The 27,527-nt window shown below is 40.1% G+C and overlaps 1 protein-coding gene across 5 annotated transcripts in view; it reads left to right on the forward strand.

The window, feature by feature from the left end:
• The window catches only part of OCA2 (OCA2 melanosomal transmembrane protein), a 258,159-nt gene that overhangs the window by 207,676 nt on the left and 22,956 nt on the right, over positions 1–27,527 (forward strand). For all 5 annotated transcript variants that reach the window (XM_033400198.2, XM_004276885.4, XM_049712577.1 and 2 more), the window contains exon 22: positions 24,899–24,992. In XM_033400198.2, coding sequence (XP_033256089.1) covers positions 24,899–24,992 — 94 coding nt within the window. The remainder of the gene's footprint in view (positions 1–24,898; positions 24,993–27,527) is intronic.

Consider the following 27,527-nt stretch of genomic DNA (forward strand, 5'->3'; position numbering starts at 1 on the left):
ATGCGGGTTCTTGCCCCAGTCTGGGAAGATCCCACATGCCACAGAGCGGCTGGGCCCGTGAGCCATGGCCGCTGAGCCTGCGCATCTGGAGCCTGTGCTCCGCAATGGGAGAGGCCACAACAGTGAGAGGCCCACGTACCACAAAAAAAAAAAAAAAAAAGGTTAGAAAACTGCCAGTTGCTGTCACCATTTCCAATGAGTAGAAGTGCTGGCCAATTCCTCAGTGGGAGACTTAGGCTGTGCCTGAAAAGGTTGTGAAGCACCTACTCAGAAAGTTCTTTCTGTTAAAAAATTATGAGCATTATTCTAAGGAAGTGAGTTAGAGAGACAAAAGGTCATGTCTTCTTGGGTGGTGTCTTCTCTCCAGAGTGTGCCTTTAGTTTGGGGGTGTTCCTCTGGTATTCACATTGTCAACTGTGAGCTGAGAATAGCAGGTAGGAAGCTTTTCACATTTGTTCATGATATTTCTCTTCCAGTGATCAGAGAAGAACACCAAAAAATTCAGGAAATACTAGAGACTTTGTTTATAACTGGCAGGATCATTTTCTTGAACTTTTGCTTATCTTATAATGTCCAGAGTGGAAAGAACTAGAATGGATGAGTTTATCTATCCAAGTCATCTGGACAGGGCTTCATTGAAAATTCCAACATGAGCATGGGCAGATTATGGGAGAGCACCCCATGGCTTTTTTGAAATTAGATTTGCTCTTTTAAATTTTCCTAATCCCCCTGCCTGGGTCCTCCCCTTCATTTTGAGCTTTGCTTACCTTAAATGGTGACACTACTAAACACACTATTAAATCAATTTAATATTTATATTCCATCAATGAATATTCCATCTGTGGAGGCAGAACAGAGAGGGAGACTTTGAAGCAGGAAGCTTGAAGCCTCCTCTCCCCTCTCGCCCCATGTGCCAGTGTTAATTCCATACTTATTTGGAGCAGAGGCAGAGGGAGTAACTGGTATGGTGGATAGTGGCTCTTCATCAATTGGTATGGAAATATTCCAATATTTTAACAAATATTTCCATATAAGGATATCCCTCTGATGTCTGCCCACCTCTCCTTCTTTCCTCTTCTCCCATCTGCAGTTGACAGGGAGCTGTGGAAGCTACATGTGACCTTAGATCTGCTTTTGTGGGCAGCTATTTTAGGCTTCCCAGTACACCACCCTAGAGACTGTACTGGAAAACTAAAATACACTGCTAATGACTGAAAATTCCCTGACAGTCTTTCTCAATGTAAACCTATCTTTTCAGCCTCATTTGCTTGAACAGGAAGAATTCTCAGACAATATTCAAGTTAAAATATGATTATTCCTGTCCAGGATGTTCAATTCAAAGAATGGTAATTTATGCATAATTTTGTGGGTTTTCTCTAACTGACTTCTTCATCATTATCTGAATTATCATTCAGCCTCTATGTGGAAATCATTTTTCATGGCTGGTTTGTTCTCATGCATCCTTTTTCTCTGGGTTTCTTTGTAGTCTCCTCCCCATCACCTGCCCCACAGGAAGTGTTAGGGCAGAGGGCAGACTGCTGTAACCCCTGACAATCAAAAGCACCCTTTAGGGTAGTAAAAGCAAGAAGTATTTCACATTCACTTTAGCTTTTATGTAATCTCATTTCTGCTTTAACTCATCCTTTCCTAAAATATCCAGGAACAAAATAATGTAGAGGGTTGAATCTGGTCCAGTGAATTGCAACTAGGTTTAATAACATGAGCATATGTAGGAATTAACAGCTCAGGTCTGGACGAGGTGGGTCTGGGCTTGAATTCCAGCTCCACCATTGTGCAAACTAAGAAGGTCAGAATCAGAGAAGGAGAAGTGACAGCAGAACAATTAATTGGCAGGACTCCAGCAGCTTGTTCACTGTGGTCTTGGCAAGCTGTGTTAGTTGCAGTTTTGCCCACTTGGGGTCTGTGCCCAGCTGCTCTGGTGGGGGAGGGTGGCCTTGGGGGCCCTGCAGTGCCCAGGCTGAGAGTTGTTCACCTTCCGTTCCCAAGTCCTGTCCACTACACCTCCGGATCCTAGCTCCACGGCACCCCACAAAAACAAGTCTCACGTTTGGGGTTCCAACAAGATGAGAGGAAACTGATCACAGCACGTCCCATAGACATAGTACAACAAACAATAAATTATAAGAATACTCAGAGATTTAAGCACTAAACAAAAAAAAATAGCTTCTGGAACTAAAACCCATAACTTTTAAGCTAAAAATATTGAATAATGAATTGAAGAAGAAAAAAGTCACTGTTAGGCCTGAGTTAGTAAGTTTGAAGCCAGTGAGAGAGGTATCTAAAAAGTACAGAGCAAAAGTACAAAGAAATAGAAACATGAAAAAAGGTAAGATTTTGATGAGACCAGTAAAACTAGCACGGTAATGACAGGCATTCCAGAAGGAAGGAAAGGAATACATTGTATTGACAATGCATGGCCCTTCATCCTCAAGTGGGGTCTGGGCATCAGCAGCCCTGGAGGTTATGGAAATGAGGCCTTGGCCACCCATACATGCCAAGCCAGAACCTGCATTTGGAAAAGATGCCAGGTGGTTGTCTGCACATGTACATGGGAGGTGCACTGATCCACTATAAATAAGCCTGCCAATGCATTACTGCAGTCTTACCCTCTCCACTCCCTTGTCCTATGAAGATGTGCTTGTCTGAGGCACTTATGAAATCCTACGAAAAGGTATCAGACCAGGAGTGGAGTATTCCTCAGATACCCAAGTGCTTACTCATTTATCAGAAATGGATGGGGCAATTCTACATATAGACTGAGTGCCCAAACTTATATGTCTGACCTGGAGACAGCCAGCAGATATCAACAACAGAATGGCAACCAGTAAGAGAGCAAGACAGAGACAAGTGCACAATGACACCAGTGGTGGTATGTGCAGAAAGGACAGGTGTGGTGGGTACAGAGAGGGCAGATGTGGTAGGTGCAGACAGGATATATATGGCAGGTGCAGGGAGGACAGGTGTGATGGGTGCAGGGGAGCAGGTGGGGTGGGTGCAGAAAGGACAGATGTGGTAGGTGCAGGGGAGCAGGTGTGGTGGCTGCAGTGGGAGGTTAATATCTGTCTTTGCTTGTAAAAGGCTACTACATCTTTTCTCTGCAGGCAAGTGGATATAGCCTGTGAACTTCTCTGATTTTTCAATGAAAGGTGGATAGCACCCTTTTCTATTAAAAATTTCAACTCTAAATGTTGTCAATAAATTAAAAATTCAAAACAGACCCTTCTGGCTTCTGCTCTTTACATTTTCTTTTCCAGAGGAGCCTCTGCTCTTAGGGCTCACTGTCTGGTATTACTCATTATGGTCCCAGGATAGCCATCAATCTAGAAGTCCTGTGCCTGCCCTTGAAGGGTTGCCTGGGTGGCACCCTGTGCCCCAAAGCACTCTCTCCAACTCCCAGAACCACTGCCTCTTCCTGCTTCCTTTTTTAAAAAGTTTTGTATTGGAGTATAGTTGATTTACAATGTTGGGTTAGTTTCAGGTACGTAGCATATATCTATTATTTTCCAGATTCTCTTCCCCTATAGGTTATTACTGAGTATTGAGTAGAGTTCCTGTGTTATACAGTAGGTCCTTGTTGATTATCTATTTTATATGTAGTACTGTGTATATGTTGATCCCAACCTCATAATTTGTCCTTGCCACCAATCTTCCCTCTGTGGTAACCATAAGCTTGTTTTTGAAGTCTGTGACTCTGTTTCTGTTTAATAAATAAGCTCATTTATATCATTTTTTTTAAGATTCCACATTTAAGTGGTGTCATATGATATTTGTCTTTCTCTGTCTGCTTTACTTGACTTAGTAGTATGATAATCTCTAGGTCCATCCATGTTGCTGCAAATGGAATTATTTCATTCTTTTTAATGGCTGAGTAATATTCCATTACACACACACACACACACACACACACACACACACACACACACACACACCCCACAACTTCTTTATCCATTCATCTGTCAATGGACATTTGAGTTACTTCCATGTCTTGGATGTTGTAAATAGTGCTGCAAAGAACATTGGGGGTGCGTATATCTTTTCAAATTATGGTTTTCTCCAGGTATATGCACAGAAGTGGGATTGGTGGATCATATGGTAATTCTATTTTTAGTTTTTTAAGGAACGTCCATACTGTTCTCCATAGTGATTGTACCAATTTACATTCCCAACAACAGTGTAAAAGGGTTCCCTTTTCCCCAAACCCTTTCCAGCATTTATTGTTTGTAGACATTCTGATGACGGCCATTCTGACTGCTGTGAGGTGATACCTCATTGTAGTTTTAATTTGAATTTCTCTAATAATAAGTAATATTGAGCTTCTTTTCATGTGCTTTTTGGTGATCTGTATGTCTTCTTTGGAGAAATGTCTATTTACTTCTGCCCATTTTTGGATTGGGTTCCTTGTTTTTTTGATATTGAGCTCATGAGCTGTTTGTATATATTGGAGATTAATCCTTTGTAAGTCGCATCATTTCTAAATATTTTCTCTCATTCTGTTGTTTGTCTTTTTGGTTTGTCAGTGGTTTCCTTTGCTGTGCAAAAGCTTTTAAGTTTAATTAGGTCCCATTATTTATTTTGTTTTTATTTTCATTACTCTAGGTGGTGGATGCAAAAGGATATTGCTGCAGTGTATGTCAGAGTGTTCTGCCTGTGATTTCCCCTAAGAGTTTTGTAGTATCTGATCTTACATTTTAGGTCTTTAATCCATTTTGAGTTTATTTTTCTGTATGGTGTTAGAGAATCTTCTAATTTCATTCTTTCACGTGTAGGTGTACAGTTTTCCCAGCACCACTTATGGAAGAGACTGTCTTTTCTCCATTGTATATTCTTGCCTCCTGTGTCATAGATTAATTAACCATAGGTGCATGGGTTTATTTCTGGGCTTTCTATCCTGTTCCATTGATCTATATTTCTGTTCTTATGCCAGTACCATACTGTTTTGATGACTGTAGCTTTGTAGTATAGTCTGAAGTCAGGGAGTCTGATTCCTCCAGCTCCATTTTTTTTTCTCAGGACTGCTTTGGATATTTGGGGTCTTTTGTGTCTCCATACAAATTTTAAGATTTTTTTTGTTCTAGATGTGCAAAAAATTCCATTGGTAATTTGATAGGGATTGCATTGAATCTGTAGATTGCCTTGGGTAGTATAGCCATTTTGACAATATTGATTCTTCCAGTTAAGAACATGGTATCTATTTCCATCTGTTTGTGTCATCTTCGATTTATTTCATCAGTGTCTTATAGTTTTTGGAGCACAGGTCTTTTGCCTCCTTAGGTAGGTTTATTCCTAGGTATTTTATTCTTTTTGATGCAATGGTAAATGGGACTGTTTCCTTATTTTCTTTTCCTGATCTTTCATTGTGAGTGTATAGAAATGCAAGAGATTTCTGTGCATTAATTTTATATCCTGAAACTTTACTGAATTCATTGATGAGTTCTAGTAGTTTTCTGGTAGCACCTTTATGATTTTCTAAGTATAGTATCATGTCATCTGCAAAAAGTGACAGTTTAACTTCTTTTCCAATTTGGATTCCTTTTATTTCCTTTTCTTCTCTGACTGCCATGGCTAGGACTTCCAAAACTATGTTGAATAAAAGTGTTGAGAGAAGACATTCTTGTCTTGTTGCTGATCTTAGGGAAAATGCTTTCAGTTTTTCACCACTGAGCATGACGTTAGTTGTGGGTTTGTTGTATATGGCCTTTATTCTGTTGAGCTAGGTTCCCTTTATGCCCAGTTTCTGGAGAGTTTTAAATCATAAATGGGTGTTGAATTTGTCAAAACCTTTTTCTGCACCTATTGAGATGATCATATGGGTTTTATTCTTCAATTTGTTAATGCAGTGTATCACACTTATCTGATTGACTTGCAGATATTGAAAAATCCTTGCATCCCTGGGATAAGTCCCACTTGATCATGGTGTATGACCCTTTTAATGCATTGTTGGATTTGGTTTGCCAGTATTTTGTTGAGGATTTTTGCATCTATATTCATCTGTGATATTGGCCTGTAACTTTCTTTTTTTGTGGTATCTTTGTCTAGTTTTGGTATCAGGGTGATGGTGGTCTCATAGAATGAGTTTGGAGTGTTCCTTCCTCTGCAGTAGTTTAGAATAGTTTCAGAAGGATAGGTGTTTAAATGTTTGTTAGAATTCACCTGTGAAGCAATCTGGCCTTGGAGTTTTGTTTGTTGAGAGTTTTTAAATCATAGTTTCAATTTCAGTACTTGTGATTGGTTTGTTAATATTTTCTATTTCTTCCTGGTTCAGTCTTGGGAGATTTTACCTTTCTAAGAATTTGTCCATTTTTTCTATGTTGTCCATTTTATTGGCATATAGTTGCTTTTAGTAGTGTCTTAAGATCCTTTATATTCTTGTGGTGTCCTTTGTAACTTCTTTATCATTTCTCATTTAATTGATTTGAGCCCTCTCCCTGTTTTTCTTGATGCATCTTGCTATAGGTTTATCATTTGGTTTAGCTTTCCAAAGAACCAGCTTTTAGTTTCATTGCTCTTTGCTATTGTTTGTTTTCATCTCTATTTCATTTATTTCTGCTCTGATCTTTATGATTTCTTTCCTTCTACTAACTTTCAGTTTTGTTTGTTCTTCTTTCTCTAGTTGCTTTAGGTGTAAGTTAGGTTGTTTATTTGAGATTTTTCTTGCTTCCTGAGGTAAGATTTTATTGCTATAAATTTCCCTCTTAGAACTGATTTTTCTGCATCCCCTGGGTTTTGGATCACTGTTCATTTGTTTTCATTTGACTCTAGGTAGTTTTTTATTTCCTCTTTGATTTTTTCAGTGATCCATTGGTTGTTTAGTAGCATATTGTTTAGCCTCCACGTGTTTGTGTTTTTTACAGGTTTTTTCTTGTAGTTTATTTCTAATTTCATAGTGCTGTGGTCAGAAAAGATGCTTGATATGATTTCAATTTTCTTAAATTTACTGAGGCTTGCTTTATTGTCCCACATGTGGTCAATCCTCGAGAATGTTCCATATGCACTTGAAAACAATGTGTATTCTTCTGCTTTTGTATGGAATGCTCTATAAATATCAATTAAGTCCATCTGGTATAATGTGTTATTTAAGGCTTGTGCTTCCTTATTGATTTTCTGTCTGGATAGTCTGCATTGATGAACGTGGGGTGTTAAAGTCCCCCACTATTATTGTGTTACTATCATTTTCTCCTTTTATGGCTGTTAGTGTTTGCCGTATATTTTGAGGTGCTCCTATGTTGGGTGCATATATATTTACAATTGTTATATCTTCTTCTTGGAATAACCCTGTGATCATTATGTAGCGTCCTTCTTTGTCTCTTGTAACAGTCTTTATTTTAAAGTCTATTTTATCTGATATGAGTATTGCTGCTCCAGCTTCCTTTTAATATCCATTTGCATGGAATATTTTTTCCATCCCCTCACTTTCAGTCTGTATTTGTCACTAGATCTGAAGTGGGTCTCTTACAGACAGCATATATATGAGTCTTTTTCTTGTATCCATTCAGCCTGTCTATGTCATTTGGTTGGGGCATTGAATCCATTTACATTTAAGGTAATTATAGATATGTTTATTCTTATTGCCATTTTGTTAATTGTTTTGGATTTGTTTTTGTAGGTCTTTTTTTCTTCCTTTCCTCTTTTGTTCTCTTCTCTTGTGATTTGATGACTAACTTTAGTGTTGTGTTTGGATTCCTTTTTTCTTTTGTGTGTGTGTATCTATTGTAGATATTTGGTTATGGTTACCATGAGGTTTTGATATAGCACTCTTTACATATACAATGTTGTTTTTAGTTGCTGTTCTTTTAATTTCAAATGCATTTCTAATATCCTGAATTTGTACCCTCCTCTTCTCACAATTGCTGACTTTGATATCATATTTGTGTGTGGATGATGTTTACTGTATATTTTCCTCTACTGGTGAGCTTTTCCATTCTTAATATTCTTGTTTCTAGTTGTGGCTTTTTCTTTTCCACCTAGAGAAGTTCCTTTGGCATTTGTTGTAAAGCTGGTTTGGTGGTGCTGAATTCTCTTAGTTGTTGCTTGTCTGTAAAACTTTTGATTTTTCCATTGAATGTGAACAAGAGCCTTGCTGGGTCCTTCTACTGTGCCATCTTGTCTCCAACCTCCTTCCTGTTGTTTTCTACCAGGACACCTCAGTTTCTCTCCTGGGGGTTCTAGCCATGAGTCCTGTCATTCCTGTAAGAGGCAGTCCTGCCAGCCTTCCTTAATTGTTATTTGTCTTGCATTCACCTGAGGGTGAACACTGAAGGGTCCTGGCTCAGCCTGACAGGCAGTGTGTGTGGCCCTGGCAGGCATCCCCACGAATTCTGAGGTTGGCAGCAATCTGACCTCAACCTGTGTTCCCCCCTGTGGTGGGGATGCCTTGGGGCTCAGCTGGGATTTGTCCAAACAGAACCTTTTCTTATACCTACAAAATTCTCCACATCTACAGGGTCATGACCCGAGAATATCCATTGTCTAAGACTGAAAGCAGTTTGCTTTGAAGATGTTTGGAAGACCTGGAAATTGATTCCTTTAATACTGCCCAATCCTGGACCCTGCCTTAGAGTTTGTTGTGGCTGATAACTCTGTGACCCAAGTCAACAGGCCTGACAACATGGGTCACCTCCTGCTGATCCCTCTTTTTTCCACTGTCCCTTTCTTCCCTAAACACTTTGCCTGTCATGACTATCATTATGATTATATCTGTGCATTAAATGTCAGCTCCCTTCTGTTTATTTGACTTCACTGCCTTCACTTGGCAAAGCCCCTGCTGAAGTAGGTGATGTAAGTGAGGCTCACCACCCACCTACTGGCCTCGCGTGCACAGGCAGAGGACCAAGCACCCAGGCTGCCATCTGGCTTCACAACCACAGCCCTTCCTCAAGGTCCCTCTGTGCCACATGCCACACACCTGCTCCCTGGGCCTCATGTGCCCATGCCTCTCGACCACTTCTGCATGCTTTTCATCTCTTCAAGCCCCCAGAACCTTCTCTTCTTCCTTGAGTTGATGACCTTGCTTCCCATTTGTGAAGAAATGAAAACAATCATGGGGGGGCTTCCACAAATAATGAGCTCTGTGCCCCAGGGCATGGTGCCTTCCTCCAGCTGTTTGGGGGAATTCCTGCCCTTCACCTGCTGCCAGATCCCACAGTTCTCCCCTGCAGAATTTATTTTTCAGTCTCCACTGGATCATTATTATTGGTTTCCAAATATGCTGCCCTTTCTTCTCTCAGTAAGACTCTCATGGGGCCATACATTGCAGCTGGCTCCCTCCCCTTCCTTTGCTCCTGTGACAGCAGACTTTGAAAATGTTGTCTACCCTTGCTGTCCTAGTCTCACTGTAACTTCTCTTCTCTCTTCTCTTGATCCCAGTCAAGCATTTCTCCCACAATCCACAGGCACAGTTGCCTCCAAAGTTGCGATGACCTCTCAGTACCCACCCTCATGAGAGATTCTGTGATGCCCCTTGTTCTATCCTAACCTGGCTTGACAGTAATGACAATGTGTCCTCGAGGCAACCTCTCTCCTCCTTAAAACCCTTTCCCTGTCTGGCTCTACTAGGTTCTCCTTCTATCAATGATGTCATTTCCTCTCAGTCTCATCCATGAACCCCTTCATCTTCCACCCCCCAAACGCTGGACTCAGTTCTGGCCACTACACTCTCTAGACTTATTGTGAATTGTCTTCTCTAAACTCATTCTCTAAATGGCAACTACACCTGACAACTCCTGGGCTTCTCTGCAGACATAGAGGCTTAATATCCAGCTGCTTCTCTTACCTCTACTCTACTGGGATATGACAGGTGTCTCAAACTAAACATTGATCATGATTCCATCCTTCCCCAATCTTCCTCATTTTCATAAATAACAATAAAATTCCATTTTCTCAGTTTCTAAGGCCACACATCTTAGAACCTGCCTGATTCTTTGATTTCTCTTATACCCTACAGCCAGCTGTATTTCAAAGCTTCTAAATCTGGCCAGTTCCCATCAACTCCACCACTGCCCCTAAATCTAGCCAGTATTTCCCTCTCGTGTCACCTCCAAGCTGTCATCTTTGTTTCCAGTCTTGCTCCACCCCTGAGCATCTATTCTCCACAGAGGATTCCCACCTCACTCAGCAGAAGTTAAAGTCTTGTAGTGGCCTATGTATCTTACAGATATGGCCACTGTGTCCTCTGTGATCTCACCCCTATCACTCTTCTCCTTGTCCACATTGCTCCAACCACACTGTCTTCCTTAGTTTCCCTTGGACATGTCTAGCAAGCTTGTGCCTTGGGGCCTTTGCACTTCCACCTCCTTCTTCCAGTGATTCTCTTCACACAGATCATTGTGGGCTTGGTCCTGCTTCCTCACCTTTATTGAGTTTTTGTAAAATGTCACCTTCCCAGTGTAAAATTGAACACCCAGTCCCATTTTTGCTTTATTTTTCCCATAGCACTTTATACCACCCAACATTTTACTTATTCATTATTTTGAGCTGTTTAGTTGTTTAATGTTTAATTTCAAGTCAATTCATATAGTTTAAAGTGCTAAATCAGTCTGGAATTCTTACTTAAAAAACAGCACCTTTATCCCATCTCTTTGTCTCACAGAAAATCTTTTTCATCATTAGCTGCTTTTTAATTTTATTTCTTGTTTCCTGAGTGATGTTACCTGTGTTTCTGCTCCTTTTGTGGTTTTGTCCTCTTTTGCCTGAGCCCTGGAGTCTCTCCATTTGTCTCATGTTTGAAGAGGCAATGACATCCTGAAGTTCAGTAATTTGGTGCCAAATTTCAAAAAGGATATTGGTCTGTAGTTTTATTTTCATGCAGTGTTTTTATCTGGCTTGGATATCAGAGTAATGCTGACCTCATAGAATGAGTAAGGAAATATTTCCTCTTCATGTTTTGGAATAGTTTGGTAAGTATTGGTGTTAACTTTTCTTTAAATGTTTGGTAAAATTCACCAGTTTGGAAGAGTTCCTTCCTTTTCAAAAATTTGGAAGAGTTTGAGAAGCATTTGCATTAATTCTTCTTTAAATGTTTGGTAGAATTCACCAGTGAAACCACCTGGTCTTGGGCTTTTCTTTCTTGGGAGATTTTTGATTCCTGATTCATCACATTACTAGTTATGTGTCTGTTCAGATTTTCTATTTCTTCCTGATTCAGTCTTGGTAGGATGTATGTTTTGAGGTCCATTTTCTCCAGGTTGTCCACTATGCTGTATAATTGTTCATAGTGGTCTCCTGTGATCCTATGTGTTTCTAGGTGTTATAATACCTCCTTTTTCATTTCTATTTATTTGAGCTCTTTCTTTTATTATTCTAGCTAAAGGTTTGTCAATTTTGTTTCTTTTCAAAACACCAGATCTTAGTTTTCATTGATCTTTTTTATTGGTTTTCTAGTCTATTTCATTTATTTATGCTCCAATCATTGTTTTTCTCTTACTTTGCTAACTCTGGGGTTAGTTTGCTTGTCCAGTTCCTTGAAGTGTAAATAGTTAGGTTGTTTATTTGAGATCTTTCTTTTTTCTAAATGTAGGCATTTATTGCTATAAATTTACCTGTCAGAACTATTTTTGCTGTATCCCATAGTTTTTGGTATGCTGTGTTTCCATTTTTGTTTGTCCAAATTTTTTTTAAACATCTTTATTGGAGTATAATTGCTTTACAATGGTGTGTTAGTTTCTGCTTTATAACAAAGTGAATCAGCTATACATATACATATATCACATTATCTCCTCCCTCTTGCATCTTCCCCCATCCTCTCTATTCCCCTCCTCTACGTGGTCACAAAGCAACGAGCTGATCTCCCTGTGCTATGCGGCTGCTTCCCACTAGCTATCTTTTTATATTTGGTAGTGTATATATGTCCATGCCACTCTCAAACATTGTTCCAGGTTACCCTTCCCCCTCCCCGTGTCCTCAAGTCCATTCTCTACATCTGCATCTTTATTCCTGTCCTACTCCTAGCTTCTTCAGAATTTTTTTTTTTTAGATTCCATATATATGAGTTAGCATACGGTATTTGTTTTTCTCTTTCTGACTTACTACAGCCTATATGACAGACTCTCGGTCCACCCACCTCACTACAAATAACTGAATTTCATTTCTTTTTATGGCTGAGTAATATTCCGTTGTATATATGTGCCACATCTTCCTTATCCATTCATCTGTCAGTGGACACTTAGGTTGCTTCCATGTCCTAGCTATTGTAAATAGAGCTGCAATGAACATTTTGGTACATGACTCTTTTTGAATTGTGGTTATCTCAGGGTATATGCCCAGTAGTGGGATTGCTGTGTTGTATGTTAGTTCTATTTTTAGTTTTTAAGGAACCTCCATACTCTTCTCCATAGTGGCTGTAACAATTTACATTCCCACCACCAGTGTATGAGGCTTGCCTTTTCTCCACACCCTCTCCAGTGTTTATTGTTTGTAGATTTTTTATGCTGGTCATTCTGACTGGTGTGAGGTGATACCTTATTGCAGTTTTGATTTGCATTTCTCTAATGATTAGTGATATTGAACATTCTTTCATGTGTTTGTTGACAATATGTATATCTTCTTTGAAGGAATGTCTATTTAGGTCTTCTGCCCATTTTGGATTGGGTTGTTTGTCTTTTTGATATTGAGCTGCTTGTAAAATTTGGACATTAATCCTTTGTCAGTTGCTTCATTTGGAAATATTTTTTCCCATTCTCAGGGTTGTCTTTTCATCTTGTTTATGGTTTCCTTTGCAGGGCAAAAGCTTTTAAGTTTCATTAGGTCCCATTTGTTTATTTTTGTTTTTATTTCCATTTCTCTAGAAGGTGGGTGAAAAAGGATCTTGCTGTGATTTATGTAAGAGAGTGTTCTTCCTATGTTTTCCTTTAAGAGTTTTATAGTGTATGCCCTTACATTTAGGTCTATAATCCATTTTGAGTTTATTTTTGTGTACAGTGTTGGGGAGTGTTCTAATTTAATTCTTTTAAATGTAGCTGTCCAGTTTTCCCAGCACCACTTATTGAAGAGGCTGTCTTTTCTCCATTGTATATTATTGCCTCCTTTATCAAAGATAAGGTGACCATATGTGTGTGGGTTTATCTCTGGACTTTCTATCAAGTTCCATTGATCTGTATTTCTGTTTCTGTGCCAGTACCATACTGTCTTGATTACTGTAGCTTTGAAGTATAGTCTGAAGTCAGGGAGCCTGATTCTTCAAGCTCCGTTTTTCTTTCTCAAGAATGATTTGGATATTCAGGGTCTTTTGCATTTCCATACAAATTGAAATTTTTTGTTCTAGTTCTGTGAGAAATGCCATTGGTAGTTGGATAGGGATTGCACTGAATCTGTAGATTGCTTTGGGTAGTATAGTCATTTTCACAAGGTTGATTCTTCCAATCCAAGAACATGGTATATCTCTCCATCTGTTTTTATCATCTTTAATTTCTATCATCAGTGTCTTATAGTTTTCTGCATACAGGTCTTTTGTCTCCTTAGGTAGGTTTACTCCTAGGTATTTTATTCTTTTTGTTGGGATGGCAAATGGGAGTGTTTCCTTAATTTCTCTTTCAGATTTTTCATCATTGGTGTATAGGAATGCAAGAGATATCTGTGCATTAATTTTGTATCCCGCTACTCTACAAAATTCATTGATTAGCTCTGGTAGTTTTCTGGTAGCATCTTCAGGATTTTCTATGTATAGTATCATGTCCTCTGCAAACAGTGGCAGTTTTATTTCTTCTTTTCTGATCTGGATTCCATTTATTTCTTTTTCTTCTCTGATTGCTGTGGCTAAAACTTCCAAAACTATGTTGAATAAGAGTGGTGAGAGTGGACAACCTTGTCTTGTTCCTGATCTTAGAGGAAAAGTTTTCAGTTTTTCACCATTGAGAATGATATAGTCTGTGGGTTATTCATAGGTAGTCTTTATTATGTTGAGGTAAGTTCCCTCTATGCCTACTTTCTGAAGAGTTTTTATCATAAATCCGTGTTGAATTTTGTCAAAAGCTTTCTCTGCATCTATTGAGATGATCATATGGTTTTTCTCCTTCAATTTGTTAGTATGGTGTATCACATTGATTGATTTGCATATATTGAAGAATCCTTGCATTCCTTGTTCATGGTGTTGGATCCTTTTAATGTGCTGTTGGATTCTGTTTGCAAGTATTTTGTTGAGGAGTTTTGCATTTATGTTCATCAGTGATATTGGCCTGTAGTTTTCATTTTTTGTGACATCTTTGTCTGGTTTTGGTATCAGCGTGATGGTGGTCTTGTCGAATGAGCTTGGGAGTGTTCCTCCCTCTGCTATATTTTGGAAGAGTTTGAGAAGAATAGTTGTTAGCTCTTCTCTAAATGTTTGTTAGAATTCGCCTGTGAAGCCATCTGGTCCGGAGCATTTGTTTCTTGGAAGATTTTTAATCACAATCTCAATTTCAGTGTTTGTGGTTCCTTTGTTTATATTTTCTACTTATTCCTGGTTCAGTCTCAGAAGGTGGTGATTTTCTAAGAATTTGTCCATTTCTTCCAGGTTGTCCATTTTTTTTGGCATATAGGTGCTTCTAGTAATCTCATGATTCTTTGTATTTCGGCAGTGTCAGTTGTTACTTCTCCTTTTTCATATCTAATTCTATTGATTTGAGTCATCTCTCCTTTTTTCTTGATGAGTCTGGCTAATGTTTTATCAATTTGTTTATCTTCTCAAGAACCAGCTTTTAGTTTTATTGATCTGTGCTATTGTTTGCTTCATTTCTTTTTCATTTCTTTCTCTTTTTTTTTTTGGTACACGGGCCGCTCTGGACGTGCAGGCTCAGTGGCCATGGCTCACGGGTCCAGCCACTCTACAGCATGTGGGGTCTTCCCGGACCCGGACATGAACCCATGTCCCCTGCATCAGCAGGTAGACTCTCAACCACTGCACCACCAGGGAAGCCCCATTTATTTCTAATCTGATCTTTATGATTGCTTTTGTTCTGCTAACTTTGGGGTGGTTTTTTGTTCCTCTTTCTCTAATTGCTTTAGGTGTAAAGTTAGCTTTTTTTATCTGAGATGTTTCTTTTTCTTGAGGTATGATTGTATTCCTATAAACTTCCCTCTTAGAACTGCTTTTGCTGCATCACATAGGTTTTGGGTGTTCGTGTTTTCATTGTCATTTGTTTCTAGGTTGTTTTTTTTTTATTTCCTCTTTGATTTCTTCAGTAATCTCTTGTGTATTTTGTAGTGTATTGATTAGCCTCCATTTTTTTGGTATTTTTTACAGATTTTTTTTCCTGTACTTGATATCTAGTCTCACAGCATTGTGGTTGGAAAAGATACTTGATATGATTTCAATTTTCTTAAATTTACCAAGGCTTGATTTGTGACCCAAGATATGATCTATCCTGGAGATTGTTCCATGAGCACTTGAGAAGAAAGTGTAATCTGCTGTTTTTGGATGGAATGTCCTATAAATATCACTTAAGTCTATCTTGATTATTGTATCATTTAAAGCTTGTGTTTCCTTCTCTATTTGCATTTTGGATGATCTGTCCATTGGTGAAATTGGGGTGTTAAAATCCCCTACTATGATTGTGTTACTGTCGATTTCCCCTTTTATGGCTGTTAGTATTTGACTTATGTATTGAGGTGCTCCTATGTTGGGTGCATAAGTGTTTACAATATTTCTATTTTCTTCTTGGATTGATCCCTCGATCATTATGTAGTATCCTTCTTTGTCTCTTGTAATACTCTTTATTTTAAAGTCTATTTTTTCTGATATGAAAATTGCTACTCCAGCTTTCTTTTGATTTCCGTTTGCATGGAATATCTTTTTCCACCCCTTCACTTTCAGTCTGTATGTTTCCCTAGGTCTGAAGTGGGTCTCTGGTAGACAGCATTTATACAGGTCTTGTTTTTTAATACATTCAGCCAGCCTATGTCTTTTTGTTGGAGCACTTAATCCAGTTACATTTAAAGTAATTATCAATATGTATGTTCCTATTATCGTTTTCTTAATTGTTTTGGCTTTGTTATTATTGGTCTTTTCCTTCTTTTGTGTTTCCTGCCTAGAGAAGTTCCTTTAGCATTTGTTGTAAAGCTGGTTTGGTGGTGCTGAATTCTCTTAGCTTTTGCTTGTCTGTAAAGATTTTAATTTCTCTGTCGAATCCGAATGAGATCCTTCTGGGTAGAGTAATCTTGGTTGTAGGTTTTTCCCTTTCATCACTTTAGATATGTGCTTCCCCTCCCTTGTGGCTTGCAGAGTTCCTGCTGAAAAATCAGTTGTTAACCTTATGGGGATTCCCTTGTATGCTAATTGTTGCTTTTCCCTTGCTGCTTTTAATATTTTTTCTTTGTATATAATTTTTGATAGTTTGATTAATATGTGTCTTGGCATGTTTCTCCTTGGATTTATCTTGTATGGCACTCTCTGCACTTCCTGGGCTTGATTAACCATTTCCTTACCCATATTAGGGAAGTTTTCAACTATAATCTCTTTGAATATTTTCTCAATCCCTTTCTTTTTCTCTTCTTCTTCTGGGACCCCTATAATTTGAATGTTTGTGCATTTAGTGTTGCCTCAGAAGTCTCCAAGACTGTTCTCAATTCTTTTCAGTCTTTGTTCTTTATTCTACTTTGTGGTACTTATTTCCACTATTTTATCTTCCAGGTCACTTTTTCGTTCTTCTGCCTCAGTTATTCTACTATTGATTCCTTCTAGAGAATTTTAAATTTATTTATTGTGTTGTTCATTGTTGTTTGTTTGCTCTTTAATTCTTCTAAGTTCTTGTTAAAAGTTTTTTGTATTTTCTGCATTCTATTTCCAAGATTTTGGATCATCTTTACTATCATTACTCTGAATTCTTTTTCTGGTAGACTGCCTATTTCCTCTTCATTTTTTTGGTCTGGTGGGTTTATAGCTTGCTCCTTCATCTGCTGTGTATTTCTCTGTCTTCTCATTTTGTTTAACTTACTGTGTTTGGGGTCTCCTTTTCACAGGCTGCAGGTTTGTAGTTCCATTGTTTTTGGTGTCTTCCCCCAGTGGGTAAGGTTTGTTCACTGGTTGTGTAGGCTTCCTGGTAGAGGAGACTGGTGCCTGTGCTCTGGTGGATGAGGCTTGATATTGTCTTTCTGGTGGGCAGGACTGAGTCTGGTGGTGTGTTTTGGAGTTCTGTGACCTTATTATGATTTTAGGCAGCCTCTCTGCTAATGGGTGGGGTTGTGTTCCTGTCTTGGTAGCTGTTTGCCATAGGGTGTCCAGCACTGTAGCTTGCGGATCGTTGTGTGGAGCTGGGTCTTAGAGCTGATATGGAGATCTCTGGGAGAGCTTTCACTGTTTGATATTACATGGAGCCAGGAGGTCTCTGGTTGACCTCAGCTTTCCCACTTCTGAACTCGGCTATCCCTGAACTCACCTCTCCCTCCTCTGAGACTCTGGTCTGACACCCAGCCAGAGCATGAAAACCCTGTCAGCCACACAGCTCAGATGTAAAGGGAGAAAAACAGAAAGAAAGAAAGAAAGAAATTAAAGAATACAACATAAAGTTATTAAAATAAAAAATTATTAAAAATAAAGAATTTAGAAGTAATTAAAAATGAAAGAAAGACAAAGAGCAACCAAATGAAAAAAACAAATCCACCAATGATAAGAAGCACTAAAAACTATACTAAAAAAAAAAATAACTGGACTGTCAGAACTCTAGGACAAATGGTAAAAGCAAAGCTATACAGACAAAATCGCAGAAAGAAGCATACACATACACACACAAAAAGAGAAAAAGGAAAAAAATATATATATAAAAGGAAGATAACAAACAAATCAATAAACAAGTCTACCAATGATAATAAACTCTAATTACTAAACTAAGATAAACATAAAACCAAAAACAAATTAGATGCAGAAAGCAAACTCCGGGTCTACAGTTGCTCCCAAAGTCCACCACCTCAATTTTGGGATGATTCGTCATCTATTCATGTATTCCAGAGATGCAGCATATATCAAGTTGATTGTGGAGATTTAATCTGCTGCTCCTGAGGCTTCTGCGAGAAATTTCCCTTTCTCTTCTTTGTTTGCAGAGCTCCTGGGGTTCAGCTTTGGATTTTGCTCCACCTCTGTGTGTACATTGCCTGAGGGCGTCTGTTCCCTGCCCAGACATGGTGGAGTTAAAGTACCAGCTGGTTATGGGGCTCTGGCTCACTGAGGCTGGGGGGAGGTAGGGGTACGGAATGCAGTGTGAGCCTGCAGTGGCAGAGGCTGGTGTGACATTGCAACAGCCTGAGGTGTGCCGTGTGTTCTCCCAGGGAAGTTGTCCATGGATCACGGGACCCTGGCAGTGGCAGGCTGCACAGGCTCCTGGGAGGGGAAGTATGGATAGTGACCTGTGCTTGAACACAGGATTCTTGGTGGCTGCAGCAGCAGCCTTAGTGTTTCATTCCCATCTCTGGTGTCCATGCTGATACCCCCATCTCTTACCCATCTCTGGAGCTCGTTTAGGCAGTGTTCTGAATCCGCTCTCCTCACACACCCTGAAAAAATGGTCCTTTGCCTCTTAGGCAGTTCCAGACTTTTTCCCAGACTCCCTCCTGGATAGCTGTGGTGCACTAGCCCCATTTAGGCTGTGTTCACACAGCCAACCCCAGTCCTCTCCCTGGGACCTGACCTCTGAATCCCGAGCCTCAGCTCCCAGCCCCCATTCGCCCCAGTGGGTGAGCAGACAAATGTCTCAGGCTGGTGATTGCTGTTCAGCACAAATCCTCTTTGTGGGGACCTCTTCACTTTGCCCTCTGCACCCTTATTGCTGTGCTCTCCTACATGGCTCTGAAGCTTCCCCCCTGCCACCCCCGTCTCCATCAGTGAAGGGGTTTTCTAGTGTGTGGAAACTTTTCCTCCTTCACAGCTCCCTCCCAGAGGTGCAGGTCCTGTTCCTATTCTTTTGTCTCTTTTTTTTTGTTTTGCCCTACCCAGGTACATTGGGGAGTTCCTTGCCTTTTGGGTTGTCTGAGGTCTTCTGCCAGCATTCAGTAGATGTTCTGTAGGAGTTGTTCCACATGTACGTGTATTTATGATGTATTTGTGGGGAGGAAGATGATCTCCACGTCTTACTCCTCCACCATCTTGAAGGTCTGTCTAGATATTTTTTTGATTTCCCTTTTGATTTCTTCTTTGACCCACTGATTCTTCAGGAGCATGTGGTTTCATTTCCATACATTTGTGCATTGTCCAGCTTTCTTCTTGTTATTGATGTCTAGTTTCACATCATTGTAATTGTAAAAGATCATTGATATGATTTCTTTCTTCTTAAATTTCTTAAGACTCATTTTGTGACTTAACATATGATCTATCCTGGAGAATGCTCAGTGTGTGCTTGTGAAGAATGTGCATTTTGCTGCTATTGGATGGAATGTTCTGTATATGACTGTTAGGACTATTTATTTTAAAGTGTAGTTTAAACCCAATATTTCTTCATTGATTTTCTGTCTGGATGATATTTCTTTACATAGGGCATTGAAATCCACTGATCTGTTAATAGTTGCTTAATATAGTTAGGTGCTCTCATGTATGATGCACATATATTCACAATTGTAAAAGCTATCAATGAATTGACTCCTTTATTATTATATAGTGACTTTTTTGGTCTCTTAACAGTTTTTGACTTAAAGTCTATTTTTTCTGACATAAAAAATCTACTTCTGCTCTCTTTTGGTTTTCATTTGCATGGAATATCTTTTTCCATCACTCCACTTTGAGCTTATGTGTGTCCTGTGGCAGCATATAGTTGGGGCTTGTTTTTTCTCATTTTTTTGTTTTTCTTTTTTAAAATCCATTCAGCCACTCTGTGCCTTTTGATTACAGAATTTAATCCATTTACATTTAAAGTAATTGTTGATAGGTAAGGACTTACTATTGCTGTCTTGTTAATTGTTGTTTTCTGGCTATTTTGTAGTTCCTTTGTATCTTTCTTGTTGTCTTCCTTTGTAAATTGATAATCTTCTGTAGTGGTATGTTTTCATTCTCTTCTCTTTATCTTGTGTGTATATGCTATAGGTTTTTGTAGTGTGGTTAACCTGAAGCCTTAATAAAATATCTTATAACAGTCTATTTTAACTAATACTCAACTTTAATTGCATACAAAAAATCTAATATTTTACTTCACACTACATTTAATGTTTTTGGTGTCACAATGTACATCTTTTAATCTTGTGTTTTCACTAACAAGTTACTGTAACTATAGATATTTTAATACTTTCATCTTTTAACCTTTATACTAGGATTAAGTGATTCACACATCACCATTACAGTGTTAGAGTATTCTGAATTTGACTGTATACTTACCAGTAAATTTTATACTTTCCTTTTTTCATGTTATTAATTAGCATGTTTTCATTTCAACTTGAAGAATTTTCTTCAGCATTTCTTGCAAGGCTGGTCTAGTGGTAATGAACTCCCTCAGCTTCTGTTTGTTTGGGAAAGTCTTTATCTTTCCTTCATTTCTGAAGGACAGCTTTGCTAGGTAAAGTGTTTTTGGTTGACAGGTTTTTTTCTTCCAGGACTTTGAATATATCATCCCATTCTCTTGTGAATTTTTAAGGTTTCTACTGAGAAATCCACTGATAGCCTTGTGGGGGATTCCTATATATGAGAGAAATTTATTTTCTCTTGCTGCTTTTAAAATTCTCTCTTTGTCTTTGATTTTAGACACTTTTATTATAATGTGCCTTAGAGAAGAATATTTTAGATTCAAATTTTGGGGTGATTTATTAGCTTCATGAACTTGGATTATCAAAATCTTCCCCCAGATTTGGGAGCTCTTAGCCATTATTTCTTTTAAGTAAGTTTTCTGCCCCCTTTCCTCTCTTCCCCTTCTGGGACTACAATGATACATAGGTTTTCTTCTGTAGGCTTTCTTCATTTCTCTTCATTCTCTTTTCTTTTTGCTCCTCTGATTGGATAATTTCAAATGACTTGTCTTTGAGCTCACTGATTCTTCTGCTTAATCCAGTCTGCTGTTGAAGCTCTCTATTGAATTTTTCAGTTCTGTCATTGTATTCTTCAGCTCCAAAATTTCTGTTTGGTTCTTTTCAATGTTTTCTGTCTCTTTGTTGAACTTCTCATTTTGTTCTTGTTTTGTTTTCCTATTTTTTCTAAATTGTTTACTTGAGTTCTCTTGTAGCTCTCTGAGCATCTTTAGAACAATTATTTTGAATTCTGTGCCTGACAATTCCTGAATCTCCATTTATTTGGGGTCAATCATTGGAAGTTTACACTCTTTCTTGGTTGAGTCATGTTTCCCTGATTCTTCTTGTTCCCTGTAGCCTGGCACAAGTATCTGCACATGTGGAGAAGCAGCCATCTCTTCCAGACTTTATGGAAAATATCTTCACCTGCAGTTGGGGGCATGCTTGAGAGTACCATGACCTGAGCACAGGGCACCAATTGTGAGGGCATGTGGAAGCTCTAGTTCCAGGGTGCATGGTGATTTGTTGGCTCAGCATGATGGAGTCCACATCACTGATACTGTGTGGTCCTTGGTGAGTGGTGTGGATGGTCCACAGAGACTGCAAGGACTGTTGTGGTCCTCAGTGGTGCCTCCAGTTCCTGCAGCTAGGGACCAGGGTTGATAAAAGTGGTTATCGGAGCTGGTGGTATACATACACTTGGCTGCAGGGGCCAGCAGCAGGTGCCTGTGTGGTGGCAAGGGCCAATTACAAACATGCATATACTGATGGGGTTCTGGTGAAGCAGCAAGGACTGAGGCCACCTGTAGTTGCACTGGAAGCTGCAGGGGCCCTGCTCTTGGTGCATACTTCCATAGCTGCTGGTTCTTGCCATGGGTACATGGCAGTGGAGACTAGTTTTGGGAGTCAGACTGGGGTCATGCAGGTGTACAGTTGGAGGAGTTAGCTACAGGTGAGCAGAGTAGTATAAGCCAGTGACAAGACATAGAGCTGAACCGGGGCCCACAAGCAACTGAGGGCCTTGGCTATTGTGGTACAGTCCTGTGGTTGCAAGATCTTGCCACAGGAATGGCAAGTCGAAGTCAGTGACTGGTGTCAGTCCAGTGGTGCATAAGAGCACAGCTGGAGGAGCTACCATGGGGTGGTCACCTGCAGGATTCTAGGCTGGTATCTTTCATTTTCACAGCTGCTGGTGTGGGCTGGCTACTGGTCCTGGTCCCAGGCTATGGTGGGGCCTTGCATGAGGGATTGGGAAGGGACTCAGATGGCTTGTGTCAGTGAACACAAATACTTGTGGGGCATAAACCAGTAAAATATTCAGGAGGTATGCAGCAGCTGTGCTGGTCATTGGTTTCTTCAGTGGTGAAAGCTACCAGAATCATCTATAGAGCAGGTCGCTGGAAACCATAGTAACTCCTAGTGTGAGGCTGACACTGATAGCCCCTGCTTTTCTTCCTTGTTCTTAACTGCTTCTATACAACTCAGGTTTGACAGTTTCTGGCTGGGGTGAAACAAAAGTGGGTCCTTTGTGCAGTTCCCTGAAAGGCTGGGGAAGTAGATTTGCTCATCCTGCTTTCTGTTTCCCAGTGAGGGGAATTATTTCTAAATAGGAAGTTCCCACTTGGTGCTGAGCAGTGTTGGCTTGGGGAATGGGATGATGCAGGCAAAATGAAGCTTTCTGGGACCTGGTATGAAGCCAGTGAGACAACAACCCATTCTTGTAGGGTGTGGAGTGGGGACCTGACCAATGCTGTTTTCCTTCGCTTTTGTGTGGTTATTCTCAAGTTTTTTGTTCCACTATGTTGCTGACGTTTCTTCAGAGGACTCTAGACCTCTCCCAGGGCTTTTTTTGGTGGATATCTTTCTGCAGCCATCAGCCTATAACAGAATCTGGTACTTGTAACTATATGGTTTGGAACATGTGCACAGGAACAGTTGTCTTGATTTTTAGTAGCACTAGGGTCAAGGACCCCTTCCAACTTTTACACCTCAGTACCCCTGACAAGGGCCCAGCATCCTGTGCTTAGTTGTTCCAAGTCTGTTTCTTCGAGCCAACTAGCACAAGAAGTCCTTTAGGGTGGAGGTTGGCCTTTTATGACAGCATGGTTCTTGGTGTGTATGGTGTCTGGTGGCCACAGTGTGTGTGTGTTTGCTCTGCTCATTGATGACTAGGTGCTGGGAGAAGCCCTGCTTGTTTGTTTCTCCAAAGAACCAAGACTTCAAGTCTGAAATTTCCTCTGTGACAATAATTGGGTTCATCATGAGACAACAGAAGCAAGGATTGAAATTTGCCATGGGGACTGCTCAGGGGACCCTTCTGACAGGAATTTCTGTTTCTTTGTGAAGTAGACTTCCCAGGATGTTACTCATTTCTCTTCCAGTAAATATTTGGGGCTACCGAGAATGAAAAAGTGAATTGAAATTCTCCTTGGACCCAGCTAATAGGAAGGGCTCTTTCTCAGACCCCACAAGGCAACTCTGGAGAGCTTTTGGCAGGACTAGAAGAGGAGTGTGTACCGTAGGTGCATAGGTCTGTGGGTTGGCCACAGCCTATTGGTCAGGGCTCTGCTGGCGCTTATGGGGCTCTTCCACATGTCCTCCCTCTGGGGACACCAAGAGGTGGCAATACTTCCTGGGATTTGCTCTTCTCATACCCGAACCTGAAGCTTCAGAGAGGCTTACAGTAACATGAGGTGCTTCTGTCTAGTCCACCCACTGGTCAAACAAGCCACTGGCCAAGGCCAGGGTCAGTGCGGTAGGGAAGTAGATCTGTCTGTTTCACTGGAGACCACTGCAGAAGGCATGCAAGTGAAGTCCTATTGCAGAGATAAAAGGATGGGGAGTGATCCAATCTTCCCAAATAAGCAATGAGGTGTTGCTTTTATGACATCAGGAAACCTGGCGTCCAGTAGAGTGTAGCTCTGTTGTCCCCTAATTCTCTATAGCAAATGAAATCACATGTCATTTACATATCTCCACATTGTTTTTATCTTTCTGTCTGTGATTTTGGGTAGTCCTTTCCAGATGGGTTACTGTTGGAGCCCTCCTCTTCCTGCTCTTTACAGAGGTTCACACAAGGCAACTGCTCCAAGGCAGCAGGTCCAGGGGTCCCTCCTTAACCTCTAATGGTCTGCTCTGAGGTACCTAACAGTGGTAACATGGACTAACATCTCCTGAGCATGCTGGAAGCAGGTCCAATGAGTACATCTCCTTCTGTCCTTCATTAGCAACATGAGCCACAAGGGGGCATGTTTTGGGAACACAAATTTCACACAGAACCGTCACAACTGCTATGTGTTTCACTAATTACTATAATGTGAAATTTATCCCTATTAGAAAGATACACTGGATGTTGCCATGATTTACTAGAGAATACTACTTCCTAGTCATTGAATCTGATGCTTGTTACATCATGAACATCAGCAGGTGTGGGGTGACTGCACAGAGGCAGTGGTGAGAAATGGTTTAGCACCAGTTTACCTGCATGCAGTTTGGAATCAGAGAACTGATTCTGGCTTAGCCACTTACAAGATCTGTGTCTCTCCATGTCTCAATGTCCTTATCTATCAATTGAAGGTATAACATACACACCTGGAGGAAGTTTGAGGATTAAATAAGATGATGTACGCATGGAGTTAGTGTAGGACTTGATCCACTGCAGGGCTAATAAATGCTGGTTAGATGGTTGTGGTCCCAAACACTGTGTTAGATTCTATGCGACTTCACCCCATTTAGGAATCCACAGCAGCAGCTGGAGAAGGAGCTGAGGAGAAGGGGGACCAATCGGTCATGTGGCTGGAAACAAAGACTTACTGATGGTCTCAAACTCAATGTTTTGTGGATTCCAAAGGTTGCTTTTATTTCCTTTTGAACATCCTGTGCTCCATACAGTTTGACTGCTAAAAAAATGCTTTGGATTTTGCAAGTTGGTCATAGAATGGGAAACTCCTCTGGCCTTCCATGGACCTGACATCAGTGTCCTTTTCCTCCACAGATTCCTGTGCTCCTGAACCTGAGCAGAGACCCTGAGGTCAGCCTGCCTGTGCCACCACTCATGTATGCCCTTGCCTTCGGTGCCTGCCTGGGAGGTAAGGGGGTATTAATGCATTTGAGGGAGGGCCCCCTGACACTGGTGAGCCTGAAGTGATAATTAATGCATGCCAAATTGAAAGTAAATTAAGAATAGTCCAGATGATTTCCTGAGTGGAAACCCATCTTCACCTTTGACTGGAGCAGTTCTAGGCATACTCAGTTCCTCTGCAAGGCCTGTCACTTCTCACTTTATGCAGAACTGCCCCTGACATTCTAAGTGTGTGGCCTGAGGATGATCATTATGACATCTCAAAGTTAACCTGCTCCCACACTGAATGCAGATGTGGCTTAGGTTTAGAAACAGATATTGAATCAGAAACCATCCTCAATGGCAGCTTTTTATTCCCTTTTTAAGGAGTGTGTGTTGAGGGGTGAAGTGATGAATGAGTAAGCTAAGAAGTAGAGACTCTAACCTAAGAGTAAGAAGAAAGATTTTTAAAAATTCTTTTTGGCTGGAGGAGTATGTTGTCCTGTGGAGTCATTGAAAAGCCAATTACAAAAATGTTGGGAGAGACTAACCTCTGGTGAGTAAACACAAAAGCTTTGGACGTGATTGTATTCGGAAGGAGGCCTAATCACCTTTGGGAATACAAGAGGATTGTGAGACTCTTAGATAAACACACTAGATGCCTTTTAAGTTTTTATTTTTACATTCAGATATTCTTAGATAGTCTATCTTTCTCTGTTCTTTGATTTGTCTCAACTATTAGATCAACAGCCTTCTTTTTAGTTTATCTTCTTGTTTGTAAAGGGAGATTAATGTCATTCAGTGAAGTTTCTGTGATTTCTGGAGAGCTAATTCACCTAATCCAGCAACTAAGGCCTCACGTTCTGAGTGCAGGGTTGTTAAAATGGCCCCCATCTGAGATCAGCCCCAGGGAAAGCAATAACTGCATTCAAGCTACATTTAATATCAGTGGTAGAGACAGAATCCAAAGACACCTGGAAATGTGTCCTCTGTGTGGAATTTTGTTCATTAGACCTTATTGAGTATCTTCTATACCCTGGCATTGTCCTTCAGAGTGGGGAGACAGTCACCTAAGCTAAGATTATAACATAAACGTATCCTCTCATTGCCACGTGCATAGAGTGCTCAGGGGGTACCAGGGAGACTGGGGGAAAGTCAGGAATGACTCTCCAGAGGGGAAGTTTTGAGCTGGGTCTCAAAGGATGAGAAGCCTCCTGGGCTAGTTCAGATTCTCCCAGAACACATAGAATGAATATGGAGGAGATTTGTTCTATAAATTGGGTGTGACTCACTAAATAGTTTGAAACAAAAAGTCTTTCCTGGTCTGCTCTCAGTACCTTTTGGTTGCTCTTTTTACTAAGAGCTAAGAACAATTCAAATAAGTCTTAAGAAAAATCTGCCTTAGCCTGGGTGTCCTAGAAGGCAGAGGTTGAGGCAAGTTTGCATGCTGAAGATTTATTGGACCATGTACTCCTAAGGCAGGAAGACTGAGGGAGAAAGTGAGGTAAGGCAGTGAAGGAGAGAAAGCAAATACATGGTACATTACAAAGCTAGTAACAGCTTCAAAAGAAATCAAAGCCAATTTTTAGTTAGGTGGGGATGGGACATTTTCTAGATGGTTCCTGAAGAACAGAAAAGCTAAGTGAAATCTCTTAGTGCCTTTGTAGAGTGTGCAGTGAAGTGGGTTATGCTGCAGAACCAATGAGAGAAAAGCTTCAGAGACATGCTGGGCCTTTGCAGACTACACTGAAGTGGGGACAGGGCAAAGAGCCACATTTTGAAGGGTGGACAGCCAGGACAGAACTTCAGAGAGAATCTTCAGCAATGAGCAGGTTATAAACCTGTTAGAAAATTGATAACTCAGCTATATAACCAGAAACCCATAATCTTCCTTTGCTCATATCTCTGTTTCAGAGAACTCCTCATCCCACCCTCAAAACATTTGCAGCTGGTGGGAAATTGAATTCAACTTAAGGTGAAACAAAGCCAGGTCCAGCTCAGCAACAGATTAGATTGGCTCCATGCCCCGCACTGACAGCCAGGCACAAATGGGGATGCACTCTTCAGTGTGTGTGTGTATGTGCAAATATTATACTTTTGTCTCAGTAGTTCTTTACATAAATTGTTCAGCATACCACTACCTTGGTAAAGAACACCTACAAAAACCCTGCAGATAACCTCATACTTACTGTTGAAATACTGAATGTTTGTCCCCTAAGATTGGGAACAAGGCAAGGATGTCTGCTCTCACCTCTCTTATTCAGCATAGTGCTGGAAAATCTACCTAGTGCAATAAGGCAAGAAAAGGAAATAAAAGGTATACAGATTAGAAAGGAAGAAATAAAATGGTTCCTACAATAGATGACATGATTGTCTTGGTGGATATCAAGGAATCTATTTTTTAAAAAATCAGAAAACCATATAACTAATATGTGAGCTCAGCAAGGTCACTGGATACAAGATAGACATACAAAAATCAATTTTAGCAATGAACACATGGATACCACAATTAAATATACAATACTATTTAGAATCACTCAAAAAATTAAATACGGAAGCTGAA

Source organism: Orcinus orca, chromosome 7, assembly GCF_937001465.1.
Source record: "Orcinus orca chromosome 7, mOrcOrc1.1, whole genome shotgun sequence".
NCBI classification, from domain to species: domain Eukaryota; kingdom Metazoa; phylum Chordata; class Mammalia; order Artiodactyla; family Delphinidae; genus Orcinus; species Orcinus orca.